The 14,954-nt window shown below is 38.7% G+C and overlaps 1 protein-coding gene across 1 annotated transcript in view; it reads right to left on the bottom strand.

Moving 5' to 3' along the window:
* Mfe2 (peroxisomal Multifunctional enzyme type 2) overlaps positions 1-14,954 on the bottom strand; it is a 741,845-nt gene that overhangs the window by 20,174 nt on the left and 706,717 nt on the right. Inside the window, exon 30 of the mRNA XM_090372984.1 lies at positions 7,885-8,015. Coding sequence (XP_090229110.1) covers positions 7,885-8,015 — 131 coding nt within the window. The remainder of the gene's footprint in view (positions 1-7,884; positions 8,016-14,954) is intronic.

Raw genomic sequence — 14,954 nt, 5'->3', positions numbered from 1 at the left:
TGCTGTTGCCCTTTCATCCCCGCACCGTTGGTAAATTTTTTTTTCTTGTAAGAGATCTTTCAGTCTATTTCTGCATTGTTCGTTTCTTTCCTTAATTTTTGAGTAATAAAATTATTTAGCCCTTTCTTTAATTTTCGTCCACATTTCCCACTCATTTCCACCTTGCTCTACTATCTTTTTAATAACTGTTGTAAAGTCCCAATCCTCTCTCTCTCTCTCTCTCTCTCTCTCTCTCCAAAACTGCTGGGTTGAGCTTCCAATAGCCTTTTCCCAGACTAACGTTTGTAAATAAATCTCCCTTCCACATTACTGCCATGTGATCTGAAACTTGTCGACATCCAGCAAATTTCACATGCTGTATCATTGTCATCTTATCCTTCAACTGACTCGTTGCATAAGTGCGATCTATCCTAGTTCCTATATTATTGGCTATTCTGGTGGCCGATGGTTACCCCGGATTTTTTTCCCTCCAGACGTCTACCAAGTCCCATTTAGAACCTCGATTAATTCACGAACCCCCTGTACCATGATGCGGGGTACCCCCCAGAATTTTGTCCATAACGGGGTCAGGAACGCAGTTCCTGACCCCTGCCATTACAACCCACTGCACCCCCCTCAAACAGAGTTTTCCTTTCTAAAGCGGAATTTGGACTATAGACACAAATTAGTCTAATTGTGCACCCCCCCATAACTCCAATCCACTGCCACAACCCGACCTTCTGTATTCCTACCTGCCAGTCGTACAGTCCCTAAAATTGGAGGAGCCACTACTATTCCCACCCCTGCGGATCGATTTGTCCCAAAACTCCAAAATCCTAACAACCGGTGTCCGTTTTGAAACTGCTGGATGTTTCCTAAACTTGCGAAGTGAGTTTCTTGTAGAAGACAAATCTTCACCCCCCATGTTCATCATAATTTGCCATATCATCCTTTGTTTGTTAACCGCTCTCCGACCCTGTACATTTAACGACATAAATGTTATTCTGGACATTACGAGCAGAACTTTACTAGAACTTCTGTTAAGATATTCCTATGTTCAGCATTTAACTTTAATTTGTTATTGGTGAGCAACACAGTGAGATCTCCAACATTCTTGTTTCTAATATTGCAAATAGTGAAATCTCCCCAAGTGAACTGTATATTTACTACTTCACCCTCCTCATTTTCATTCCAAAGAAAAATCTGTTCTCCTCGAGTTTTAACAATTTCCGCCAAGCTTCGCCTATATTCCCTGTATCTTTTGTGTTTCCTACTACACTTTACCATTCTATTCCTTCGTATTCCCTCATTTGTATGCAATCTGAATCCGAATCAGACCCCAAAAGTGTTTTGCAATCTTTCTTACCGCCTGACAAAATTGATACCTCTTCCCCCTCTATTTGTTTTGTTTCGGTCTTTTCTTGACTTTCCTCTGTTCCCCCTTTTGCTCGTTTAGTTTTACCGCTTATTTCTTCCTTCTCCTCCCGCTTATGTACATTTTGTACTGTATTTTCCGCTTCCATGTCCTCGGTTAGTTCCGCGTGTTCCGATTGTGTTGCCGACATATCGTACGCTATTGTACACGTTGATGTGATTTCTTTAATCTGCGTCTCACCCCTCTGCGCTACTATAGTTTCCACGCTCTCAGCGTTAGGCATATCTTTTTTCGGCTCGCTTTCTGCTGTCCTCCCCCACCAGCAACTCTTTCGGAAAACGTGCGTTCCGGGCATTGAATGAATTTATGCGTGGAAGCTCCGCATTTTTTACAATTATCAAGGCAGTTGGCCGTAATATGACCTGTGCCATTACAATTAAAACGTGATTTTTGGCATTCTGCTTCCAAATGGTCTTTACCTCCACACCTCCAACAAACTTTCTGAACTCCTGGGTAATTTATTAATAACCTATGACCCATCAAATCAATGATGTTTGGCCTGGGCATTTTCATGTCAATATGAATTTGCACCATAGCTGTTTCTACGCCTGGCCATTCCTCATATTCTTTCCTGTGAATCTTAACAACCTTACCAAACTTGTTAAAAAAGCTCTCGACAGGACTATTAGACATTTCTACCGGAAACCTGTTCTGCCTCGGTAATGGAGTTAATCCTTTTATCTCGTGAACCGAAACAACCTGAGTCACTCCCCGCATTACCTCTCTAATTGGACAAACCTCTATAGTCTGAAACTCCACTGTTCTTTCTCTAAAAAAAACTGTGCCATAATTAACCTCGGTTCCTTAAGGAAAATGAATAGTTAAAAATCCCGTGTCCTGCCTGACACCAGCAAAACGAAAAAAGAAAATACCTAACTTGGAAGAAATAAATTTCAAAGAAATGTAAAACAAAAGAAAATCAATCACTTACTACCCTCCTAAAGGTGGTTCCCCACAACGGGGTAACCTCAGCTGAAAGGACCGCCGCTAACCTCTTGATACGATTGGACACTTTCCTCAACCTTCAGAACGAGTAGAACATATCTGAACGAAACAATTCACAAACTAGCCTCTAGACGATCGTTTCGAAGCTATTGGGCTTCATCATCAGTGGGCGGGCAGGTACCGTAATAATACAAGCCATCACAGTGGCGAAGTTATATCCACAATATGAGAGATGCCAGAAGGGTGTGGTGGTATTGTATTTTGAAAATGAAATGAACAGGGCATAATCCTTATGGGTTTTTTTTAATTAACTATATAGTATCGGTGTAAATACACCTTCTGGCATCTCTCATATTGTGGATATAACTTCGCAACTGTGATGGCTTGTTGTATTACCTGGGTACCTGCCCGCCCACTGATGATGAAACCCAATAGCTTTGAACGATCGTCTGAGTGGTGATACCACTGAAAATAAATAACAGTAGTCTTCTCTACTAGAGAAACGTTATTTATTTGAAGTAATGCAATAGCAGCTATCTCACTGTGAAGGCAACCACAATATGAGATACAATTAAAACGATGCCCTCTACGCTACATACATAGTTCAAGTTTATGGGTTAACTATAGTGTATTTACACCGATACTACATAGTTAATTATCAAAACCCATAAGGATTATGCCCTGTGCATTTCATTTTCAAAATACATTACCACCACACCCTTCTGGCATCTCTCGTATTGTGGATATAACTTCGCAACTGTGATGGCTTGTTGTATTACCTGGGTACCTGTCTGCCCACTGATGATGAAGCCCAATAGCTTCGAAACGATCGCCTGGGTGGTGGTGGTGGTAGCACTGAAAATAAATAACAGTAGTCTTCTCTACTAGAGAAGCGTTATTTATTTGAAGTAATGCAATAGCAGCTATCTCGTTGTGAAGGCAACCACAATATGAGATACAATTAAAACGATGCCCTCTACGCTACATATGTAGTTCAAGTTTATGGGTTTAACTATGGTGTATTTACACCGATACTATATAGCTGTTAGTTATGAAACAAAATCTAACAAAGTGCATCTAGTTAACCTGGGTGGACAGTGCAATTTTGAGTCAGTTGGTGTGACATAAACATTGAAAAAGGGAAAATAAGAGTAAGAGTGTGTTATAGGCCTAATGACTCTGATGAGTATAATCAACAATTGTGCAGAGAAATAGTGGGCCAGTAAATCAGAATGTCTTGTAATGTGTGATTTTAACTTTCCATATATTGACTGGAACTAGTGGGTTGGTCACTCACACACTAGCAAGACTTTTGTTGATTTACTGGAGGATTGTATATTCGAGAGGCAAGCACAGGGAGTAATACTCTTGATCTTAGTATCAAGCAGTGATTATTCATGCATTAAGAATTTACAGTTAAAGGAGCCACTAGTTAACAGTCATCACAGTCTACTGATGTGCAATTTACTTAAAGATGTAAATACCACCAAGGGAAGGGTTTTTGTAAAGGTGACTAAAGTGGTCTCAGGCAGTTTTTGAATTTTACAATGTTAAAAACAGTGAATTATAAATGGGATGCCTTCAGGGAATTAATCTTGCAGGCTTTTCATACCAACTAAGAAATACTGTTGAAGATTTAAGCCTAAATGGAAGTCAGATGAACTGATGAGGCTGTTTGTTTGTTATTTGGTTTTTGGAGCATTAGCAACTAAGGCCATATTTGCTCTGGGATATGCGGTGGTCATTCCCTGACCTTTCCGCATCCTTTGTATTTGGTGGTGACGGGCTCGAACCCCGGTCTAATCAAGAAGCGTGTGCTATGCACTGCTGCTCCTTCCCACCTGGCTACGGAGGCGCGCCCAACTGATGAGGCATGGGATGAAAATAAATTAGCAGGTGACACAGAAGCCTATGGCAGATATAAGGTAGTCTGTAATCATGTCACAAAGGAGGTTAGGCAAGTGACGCCTGATTATGAGAAATCCTTAGCAAAGAATGTAAAGAAAAACAACAAATACTTTGCTACTTATGTAAACTGTAAAAGGAAGGAAGGGGATGCATCAGATTGGTCCACTTGGTGTTTGTGGTTCGACTGTTGACGATCCTGCTCAGATAGTTGACAAACTGAATCAGTATTTTGCATCTACATTCACACATGAGGAATTCTGTAAGGAAGGGGAGGACAGAAGTTTACTAAACTCTAACAGGGAGCTGAATTATGTTGTTATAACGGAGAGCAAAGTGAAGGAGAAATTGTTGAAACTAAACATAAAAAAGGCACCAGGGAATCTATCCATTATATTAAAGGAGGCAGCAAGGTAAGCAAGCAAACTCTTGCCATAATTATGAGAGCATCTTTAGATTCAGGGGAGATCCCCCATGCATTGGAATTGAGCAAATGTATCCCCAATTCACAAAGGGGATTCAAAGGGTGATGCAAATAATTCAACCTGTTAATTTAAGTTCTGTTCCAGGGAAAATAATGGAGTCACTGGCTAAAGAAGTGATGCAGGATCACCTAGGCAAGACTGCAGTAATAATTCAGACACAGCATGGGTCGGACCAATTTGATTGGATACTACGATGTGGTCACAAAGGAACTGGATGCAAAAAATAATTTTGATATCATATACTTGGATATCAGGAAAGTTTTTGATACTGTTGCACATGGAAGACTGTTTTACAAATTGGAGCAGTATGGCATTAAGGGCAAGTTGCTGCAATGGAAAAAGGGATGGTTGAGTTGGAGATGGCAGAGAGTGGTAATAAATGGACACTGCTCTATGTGGACTAATGTTATTTGTGGAGTCCTTCAGAGTTCGGTGAGGGCCCATTGTTGTTTTGCATATTTATTAATGATATTGATGAAGGCATATCAGGCTAATGTCCAAGTTTGCAGATGATACAAAGGTTGGCAGGGTTGTTAATGATAATACAGACAGTATGCTACTGCAACCGGATCTAGAAAAGTTAGGTAGATGGGCTGAGAAGTGGCAACTGAAGTTTAATATTGACAAATGCAAAGTACTGCATATGGGTAGCAGTAACCCAAAAGAAACATACCACACTGTGTGATACTACACTCAGGAGGTGGAGAATGAAAAACACCTGTGGGTAATTGTGCAGTCAGATATGAAGTTTTCTGAGCAGTGCAGACGGGTGACCAGAGTAGATCATGGAGTTTTGTCAATGATATATAGGAATTTTGCTATATATCATTGACAAGATATTTCAAAATTCTATGCAAAAATGCTTCGATAATTTCTGGGGTTCATACTAAAGGGGAGGGGGAAGGGGGGGGAAGGAAGAAAGTCATATACAGCACTCCACGGCTTACATAATACTTGATTTTACTTAAGTTTTTGCCGGCTGGTGCAAACTTAAAAAAATCGTGGAAACGCATTTTGCATCCCATAGAAATAAATCGAGATATCATGAAAATATCGTAATGTGAGCCGAATAGCTCATTGTTTTTTTTGGTAATTCGTTCCAAGACCTTGGAAGATGAAATCTTAGTTACATAACTAAGCTATTTACCTTTCTAAAAGGTCATTTTTATAATGGAAATTGCACTATACTTTCATCATTATCATATGTTCCATTATAAGAATCAATTTTGAATGCCTTTGTGATATTTTTAAAAAACACATTTCTGGAGGTCCATAAAACAATAAAAACAATTTGCACTTTCCGGTTTATTGGGCTTTTCTGTTAGTGCTATTATAAATGGGTAGTAAACTTGATCTTATTGCATTTGCGATAATACTGATAACTGGAATTCTGCAGGTTTTTACATTACGGTATTATGGTGAAATGAGTTCCCCTTCACTGAAATCTTCAATCACATAAAAAAAAACATAAAATTCCAGAATATTCTCTTCATTCCTATTTACTTATTACAATGGCGAAGGGAACGGGACCAACGGAAAGTGCTAGTGCTAGGAAACGAAACAAAATTGATTTAGAAATGAAGATGATTAATTAAGAAGTACGAAGCAGGACAAAGTTTGTCATCTATTGCACGGAATTAGATCTCACTGCTTCAACAGTGAATACTATTTTAAGGGACAGTGTGTGTATAAAAAAACATGCTAAAGGATCAATGCATTTAAGATCAACAGTGATCACAAAACAACGTTCAGGTGCTATATCGAAGATGGAAAAGCTATTAATAATATGGATGGAAAATCAGATTCAGAAGAGCCCCCGAGTCCAATGGCCATTCAAGCAAAAGCAAGAAGTATTTATGAAGATATTAAGGAGAAGTAAGGTTTTTTTTTTTAGGAGTATTAGCAACTAAGGCCATATTGCTCCGGGATATGCGGTGGTCATTCCCTGACCTTTCCGCATCCTCCGTATTTGGTGGTGACAGGCTCGAACCCGGTCTAATCAAGAAACGTGTGCTATGCACTGCTGCTCCTTCCCACCTGGCTACGGAGGCGCCTAGGAGAAGTAAGGCAAACCCCAAGCCATCGTGGCAAGTATCGAGTGGTTTAATAGGTTCAAGCATCATGCTGGTTTCCAAAACATAATTAAAGTATGCAGTGAAGCGCCGATTCTGCAGCTGCAGAGAAATTCTGTGATGTGTTGGAAAAACCCCTTCTAAATCTTCACAGCTCTCAACGTCCGCAGCAGTGTGCTTATCAACTGGAGAGTTAATTCTGGCAAAAATGCTCAAAAGGCCTGTCTCATCTCCTTTTTTGTAATTTTATAATTTTGAAATTTTTTGTCATTTTGTACACTTTTGTAAATGTTTCCCCACACATGAGATAAAAAAATCGAATAAATAATTCTATTTACATGTTCTTCGAACATTTCTTTTTTGCTTCAATCAAATTTGCGAGTGCTACATAAGCATTTAGGGAAATTCTGACTTATGTAGAGTTGTGCGGAATGCAACCATTACGTAAGTCGGGAATGGCTGTAATAACCAATTTTGAATAGTTACTAAAATGGCTATTTGGTTGTTGTTGTTGTTTGGTTTTTAGGAGCATTAGCAACTAAGGCCATATTACTCCGGAGATATGCGGTGGTCATTCCCTAACCTTTCTGCATCCTTCATATTTGGTGATCATGGGCCCGAACAGTGGTCTAATCAAGAAGCGTGTGCTACGCACTGCTGCTTCTGCCCACTTGGCTACAGAGGCGCCATGGCTATTTGGATTTTTTTAAAAAAAGGCAATGGAGTTTTAATGGTAAGCAATAACAAAAGTAACGAAAAGTAACTAATACTTAGCAGATACATGCTTAGCACAAATAAATGTTTTACGGGCACACGTCTGCTTATTCTTATTTTTATCATTTTTAATATTCATAATACCACAGCTTTGTATTAACTGCTTAGAACTTGATTTTTTTAAAAAAAATTTTGAAGCTAGGAGTATCTCCCAGAAATTTTTGGACACAGTTTTGAAACAACCCTGGACATACACAACTCTTTGCATATTCTTGTTCAAACGAACAAAAAATCAAAGTTTTACAAAAGTTTTGCTATTAAAAACACTACAATAGTTTATGGGTTGTACCTGTGTGCCAGAAAGCTTTCCAGTTATTAAGTCAGCAAAATCATCATCATCCATTGTTAAAATACAGCATGGTTTATCTCCTTTATTAGTTCCTCTATATAATGATCCTCTATCTTTTTTCAGGTCTAATGCTGAAAAAACATTAATAATTAAATTAGAATTATAAATACAATAAATTTCAAATAATTTCAACATCAGTAATAAACATAATAATAACACTGAATGCTTGCTAAATGCCCATTCATTAATGAGCATTCATTACAATTGCTTTATTGCTTGAAAGCAGAAAAATATAATAAGGTACCTTATTCAAAATTTAACAACTTTGATAAGGCAATTGCTTGGTTTGTTTGGATGTTAATTACACAACCATCATCTAAAGCAGAGGCAAGCAACCTTTTCAAAACATCACACGAGCTACTTTATAAAGTATAAAAAGTTGCAAGATTGACCCATAAATTTATTTAAGATAGAGATACCCTTGAAAAAAAAAGTATGCTGTTATAGAATTAAAAAAAAAAAAATTTTATAACAAATGATAGGTACAAAGATTAAGTAAATCTGAACAAACTAAACAGGCAAGTAATTAATGAAAGTAATAGCATTGGCATTTAACCAAAATGTGGTCTGTAATTGACCATTTTTCTAGACCCTGCTCAAAAACAGTGTGCAGAGCCCAGGATTTTATAAGGGAAAACTGCTGGATTCAAAGTAAACATTGAAGAATCAGGGATAAAAATCCGAACATAAGGTATATTAAAAATGAAAGTCAGGAATAAGCTGATTCTCATTAAAAATATAACACATCAGATATTTTATTATTATCATTTAAAGTCTAAATGAATACATATGGCTCAGACAGATAGTGTTAAAAGTGACAAAGGAGATTGGGGTAAAACAGTCACATTAAAAAAGTGTGATGCAATTCTGTTCAATTCAAAGTCTGCTAAGAAATTATTTCATTTTATGCTTTGCGTAAACATGGCTGCAAACTTTTGATTTTCAAAAATGTGGAGATTTTTGGACCAAAACAGGTGGAAAAACATGAAATTAACATAAGTAGAGAAACAGATTTTTCAGAAAAAGCAAAAGGTTTTTGTCAAGTCCACACTACATTAGAAATGACTTTTTGTAGAATACAAAACATAAATTTTATATTAAAATACCCTTCCCCCCCACACCACCATGATCGCAGATGCCTTTTTTTCATTCCATTCATTGAACAGAAGTAAATATCAAAATTGGATTCAGATGTTACCTCTGCTGTACCCAGGATAGAACTAGATAAGGAAAATACTTCATTGATGACAAAGCCTGCAGTGAAATTAGGGAATCAATAAACATACATTTTTGGTGGTGGTGGTAGGTTTTTATGTGATCCAAGGCTAGTTCTACAGTGTGCTTCTATATAGTAAATAAGCTGCATTCAGAGAGAATCTGCTCAGAAATCGTAGTGTTTGTAAACCATTGCATGTACACCAATGATAGGAGTTTGGTAAATAAATTTGATGAATTTGAGGTATTGCTCAAAGCATCAAAGGCGGATATTGTTGGGATATCAGAGACGTGGTGTCACACAGATATAAGGAATGCAGAACTGGAATTTGGGGAGTACAACGTCTACAGAAAGGATAGATAGGATAGGAAGGGAGGAAGGATTATGCTATTAGTTAAGAAACACATAAAATCCAAGGAAGTGAAGCCAGTCGACATTGCTGGACAGTGCAGTGTCGAGTTGGTTTGGTGTGACATAAGCACTGCGAGATCAAAATTGAGAGTAGGAGTGTGCTATAGGCCTAATGACTCTGATGAGTATAATAAGAAACTGTACGGGAAAATAGAGTGGGCCAGTAAATCAGAGAGTCTTATAATGGGGGAATTTTAATTTCCCAGATATTGACTGGAATTTGTGGGTTGGTCACTCACACACTAGCAAGGCTTTTGTGGATTTATTGGATGATTGTTTTCTACATCAGCATGTTTGGGAGGCAACTAGAGGGAGTAATACTCTTGATTTGATTATCAGTAATGATTCTTCATGCATTAAGAATCTGCAGGTAAATGAACCACTAGGTGGCAGTGATCACAGTGTGCTGAAGTGGGATTTACTCAAAGAGGTAACTACCATCAGGGGTAAAGGGAAGGGTTATTGCTTTCGTAAAGGTGACTACGATGGTCTGAGACAGTATTTAAATTATATACAGTGGGACCAACTGATGATGTTACCAAAGCAAATTCAAAATGGGAAGCATTTAAAGAACTTATCTTGGAAGCTACTAGGCTTTACATACCAACTAAGAAATATTGTTCAAGGTTTAGGCCTCAGTGGATGTCAGATGAACTAATGAGACATATGGCAGAGAAGAAAAATGCATGGGATACATACAAATTAACACGTGACACAGAAGCCTATGATAGATACAAGTTGATCTGCAACCAAGTTACAAAGGAGGTTAGGCAGGCGAAGGCAGATTACGAGAAATCTTTGGCAAGGGGTGCAAAGAAAAACAGCAAAGAGCTCTTTACTTATGTAAACTCTAGATGGAAGGGGATGAATCAGATTAGTCCACTTGATATCGATGGGTCAACTGTTGATGATCCTGCTCAGGTAGCTAACAAACTAAATGAATATTTTGCATCGACATTCACACATGAGGAGTTATTCAGCGAGGGGAATGCCAGAGGTGTATTCAACTCTGGCAGTAATCTAGAGAATCTTGTAATAACTGAGAGTAACGTGGAGGAGAAATTGTTGAAGATAAACACAAGAATGGCACCTGGGGTGGATGGGATCTATCCAGTTATATTAAAGGAGGCAGCAAAGGAAGTAAGCAAACCTTTAGCCATAATTATGAGAGCTTCCTTGGACTCAGGGGAGGTACCCACAGACTGCAAATGTGACCCCAATTCACAAAGGAGGATCAAAGGCTGACACAAATAATTACAGACCTGTGAGTTTTACTTCTGTTCCAGGAAAAGTAATGGAGGCACTGGTTAAAGAAGCACCGCAGGATCATCTAGACAAGACTTCAGTTATAGCTCGGACACAGCATGATTTTGTTAAGGGGAAGTCTCGCCTGACCAATTTGATTGGATACTATGATGCAGTCACAAAAGAACTGGATGCAGTTAACAATAACTTTGATATTATATACTTGGATCTTAGAAAGGCTTTTGATACTGTTGCACAAATTGGAACAGTGTGGCATTGGAGGCAAATTGCTCCTATGGATAAAGGGGTGGTTGAGGGGGAGAAGACAGAGAGTGGTAATCAATGGAAACTGCTCATCGTGGACTAATGTTATTAGTGGAGTCCCTCAGGGTTCAGTGTTGGGTCCATTATTGTTTTCTGTATTTATAAATAATATTGATGATGGTATATCAAGCTTAATGTTCAAGTTTGTAGACGGTACAAAGGTTGGCAGGGTTGTTAAGGACACTACTGATCTGGAAAGGTTGAGCAGAGGTAGCAAATGAAGTTTAACATTGACAAATGTAAAGTACTATATATGGGAAACAGCAACCCCAGTGCAGCGTACCAACTTTGTGGTACTACACTGACAGTGGTAGAGAATGAAAAGGACCTGGGAGTAATTGTGCAAGCAGATATGAAGTTCTCTGAGCAGTGCAGACGGGCTGCAAGAGTAGCTCATGGTGTCTTATCAATGATATACAGGAATTTTTCTAGCAGGGATAGGGAGGTGATTATTCCCTTGTATAAGGCAATTGTCAGGCCACACCTTGAGTACTGTATTCAGGTTTGGAGGTCTCATTTCAAGAAGGATATAGAGCTGCTGGAACGAGTACAGAGAAGGGCAACAAGATTAGTGAATGGAACAAAGGGTTGCTCTTACATAGAAAGGCTTAAGATTTGCAAATTACAGTATCTGGAGACTTGGCACCGGCGAGGTGATCTGATAGAGGTGTATAAAGACTTGAATGGTTTGAGCATGCTCAATGCCGATGGGATTCTGCCTCTTGCTCAGAATAATCACCCGAGAGGGCATAAATTCAAATTGAGGAAAGACAGATGTAGGATAGATGTGCGGAAATTTGCCTTTAACCATATGCCTCTACTAATGCTAATGCTAAAGTTGGCAGTAGATCCTGCAGAAGGTTCTGACTTCAAACCAATTCTGCAGACTGGCAAGAAGGTAGAACATTCAGCTCAGTATGCAGAGCAAAGCTGTAGTGAGGGTTAATACAATTATTAAAAGAGAAGTCAAAGGCTGGATTGCAGGGTGGAGGGAATTGTCTTGGTGATGGGACAACTTTGTCTACCATGATATGGAAAGCTCTCAATAGTTCTTGGGAAAGAATATTGAATGTATGGCACGGGTTTTAGTATAATTTCTTAGTATTTGTTAGTATAATTTTAGTATAATCATTTCCATAAAGTGATAACAGTGACTTGTTTACTTCAACGTACAGGTTTTGTATAGGGGATATTCAAAATGCATCAATAGTTGTCACCTGATGATCCAGCCATTTTAGGAACTGGCTGGATATGAGGAAATTTCCAAGCAGAAGGGAAAATACCTTTGGAATAAGAAAGAGAAAAAAAGGCGGCAAAGAACAAAGTAAGTTCAGGAGTGCAGGTTTTGAGAACATGTGGAGAAATACCTTCAGGACCTGAAGCATTCTTAGCATCAAGATTCGTCAAAATCCTCTTGACATCCTGTTACTATTATTATTAGCCATATGGTGCAAGGATGCCTGAGGCTTATGTTGCACCAGCCAAAAAAATTTCTGAGTTACTCTGTGAGAGAGAGAGAGAGAGAGAGAGAGAGAGAGAGAGAGAGAGAGTCAGAAGTAGAATGGAATCACCAAGAAAGAGAAGAATGATGATATCCAGCAAAGTATCCTGGGTGTGCCAAGCCCATACTCAACAGATGTGAGCCGGAAGACCACAGGACCTGGAACTTTCTTAGCATCAAGATTCATCAAAATCCTTCTGATATCCTTTTGACGGAAGACCACAGGAGGCATTGAATGGAGCGTGTTGGGAATGGTGGGAGGTGTTTTACCAAGATCATTAATACATGAGTTGGAAGAAAAAAGGGATGATAGCAGGTCAGCTTTATCCTTGGCTGAAGCGACAACAGAACCATCTGGTTTTGACAGAGGTGGGAGCAGAGATGGGCAAAATTTGTGGCAAATAGCTTTGGCAAGAGACCAAAATGCTCGGCTACCATTAGGGCAAGAAGCAAGTTTTCTACTCTTAGCCTGTTCAAAATCTAGTTTGGACTGATTATTAACAGCTTTACAATTGTTGCGAGTTCTGGTGTAGGCAGAAAATGAAACTGAAGAATTGGAAACAAGCCAACTACGATATGCAGTATTCTTCTCTTGAACAGCCTTAGTGCATTTATTGGAAAACCAATGTTTAGATAAAGGATGAGATTTTAAGGTGGAATGTGAAAGAAAGGATTCCACCCCTACAAGAATAATTTCACTGACACAAGTCAGTGATCCGACCAAGGAAAAGAAATCTTGCAGATCAACCATTTTTTGCATTCTTGTAATGCCAGACAACATGAGGTTGGGAATGGCCATGAGAGATGGGCTCCACTGGAAAAAAGACATCACTAATATGTGATCTGAGGTGCCTAGAGGAAAACTCACCTCAACCATGTACTTAGAAGGGTTTTTATGAGAAAAAGGTAAATGAGCAATCTGTGCAAGGTTATTAGTAATAGCAAAAGCCTCAGCATCACGACCAGCTGGGACCATATGACTAGAAAACAGAAGCCAGCTGGAGTTGTGAACATTAAAATTATCAAGGAAAATTACCTCACTGTTAGGAAAGTTGGAATGGAGAAAGTCAAGTTTCAAAGAAAGGAAGTCAAAGAGTTCCAAGTGATTAGTGTAGTTGGGAGAATGATAGAGGTATGAATTTGACAGAACGTGGTAGAAGATTTTAAGCCAGAGAAGATCAGAAAGAGGACATTCCAAATTATGTCTCTGACAGGCCACCACCACTACTACTACTACTACTATTATTAATGTTACGGCAGTGTGCATTTATATATAAATAAATATAAAAATATATAAGCGGCACATAAAATCAAAAATCCACATGGTAGCACGAAAGACGCCCACTAACGGCATTCACTATACAGTTCTTTTTTGTTTTGTGTTATTGGCATTAAAAGAGGCATATGATGCAAGTAAGCAAGTTTATACATCAGCCAAAAAGAAAAAAAAAAACCTACGATTTCACCCATTCATTCACTCCAATTGTCTAGTTCTGCTTTGAATTTATTTAAGCTGTCCACTTCCACAACAAATGGAAGTTTGTTCCAGAAATCAACTGCCCATTGGCTATTTTTTTTATCAAGTTATATGACTTTTTTTATCTTTATTTTTTATTTATTTATCTTTTTTCTTATTTTTTTTTTATCAAGTTATATACCATTTGGATATTTTCTATTTCAGGAAGCTGCTGGTAACCCTTGTTCTGCACTTCTACGGTTTTCTTAGATGGTTCAAATGTCTTCTTTTTCTGACATGTCTATGGTCACGCCACTTCTGCCATACACAGGATATCGGAAGCATGGACAATACTGCCTGTTTGAAGTCATGTAGGGGTTCCTCCATGTGACTTCACACAAGGAAGCAATTCCAATGAACAGTATTGTGTTTCTGTGCTGCATTTGTGGAAAACATGAATTTGTGCTTTCTCCACTTCTCCCATAGACTTATCATGGGTTATGCCCATCTTGGAAATCTCTACTCAGACAGTGACTTGGACAACATCATTGGAATCTGCAGCCCTGGAAACCCTCCAGGTATTGGTTGCCCGAGATGCTTAAGAATTTTTTCATTCCTTTTGTGTTCCCCCACTGCTACCCCTTATAGAATAGCCCATGTCTTTGCCAGCTTGCTGGTCAGCCCCTAATCATTGTAATGGGCCATTTTCACCACCAATTTTCTCATATTTTCCCCTTTCAGATTGTGCTGGCTAAACCCTGCTAATTTAGATTGGCTCAATTATCTGAATCTGTCAAATTAGGCTCTGTAGAGGCAATGATTGTGTCCCTCTTCCAAAATCGCAATGTCTGATGATC

The sequence above is a fragment of the Mastigoproctus giganteus genome, chromosome 4, assembly GCF_048544385.1.
Source record: "Mastigoproctus giganteus isolate SK-2022 chromosome 4, ASM4854438v1, whole genome shotgun sequence".
In the NCBI taxonomy this organism is placed as follows: domain Eukaryota; kingdom Metazoa; phylum Arthropoda; class Arachnida; order Uropygi; family Thelyphonidae; genus Mastigoproctus; species Mastigoproctus giganteus.
Note: the sequence above shows the minus strand (reverse complement) of the source record. Positions and strands in the feature narration are given on the sequence as shown.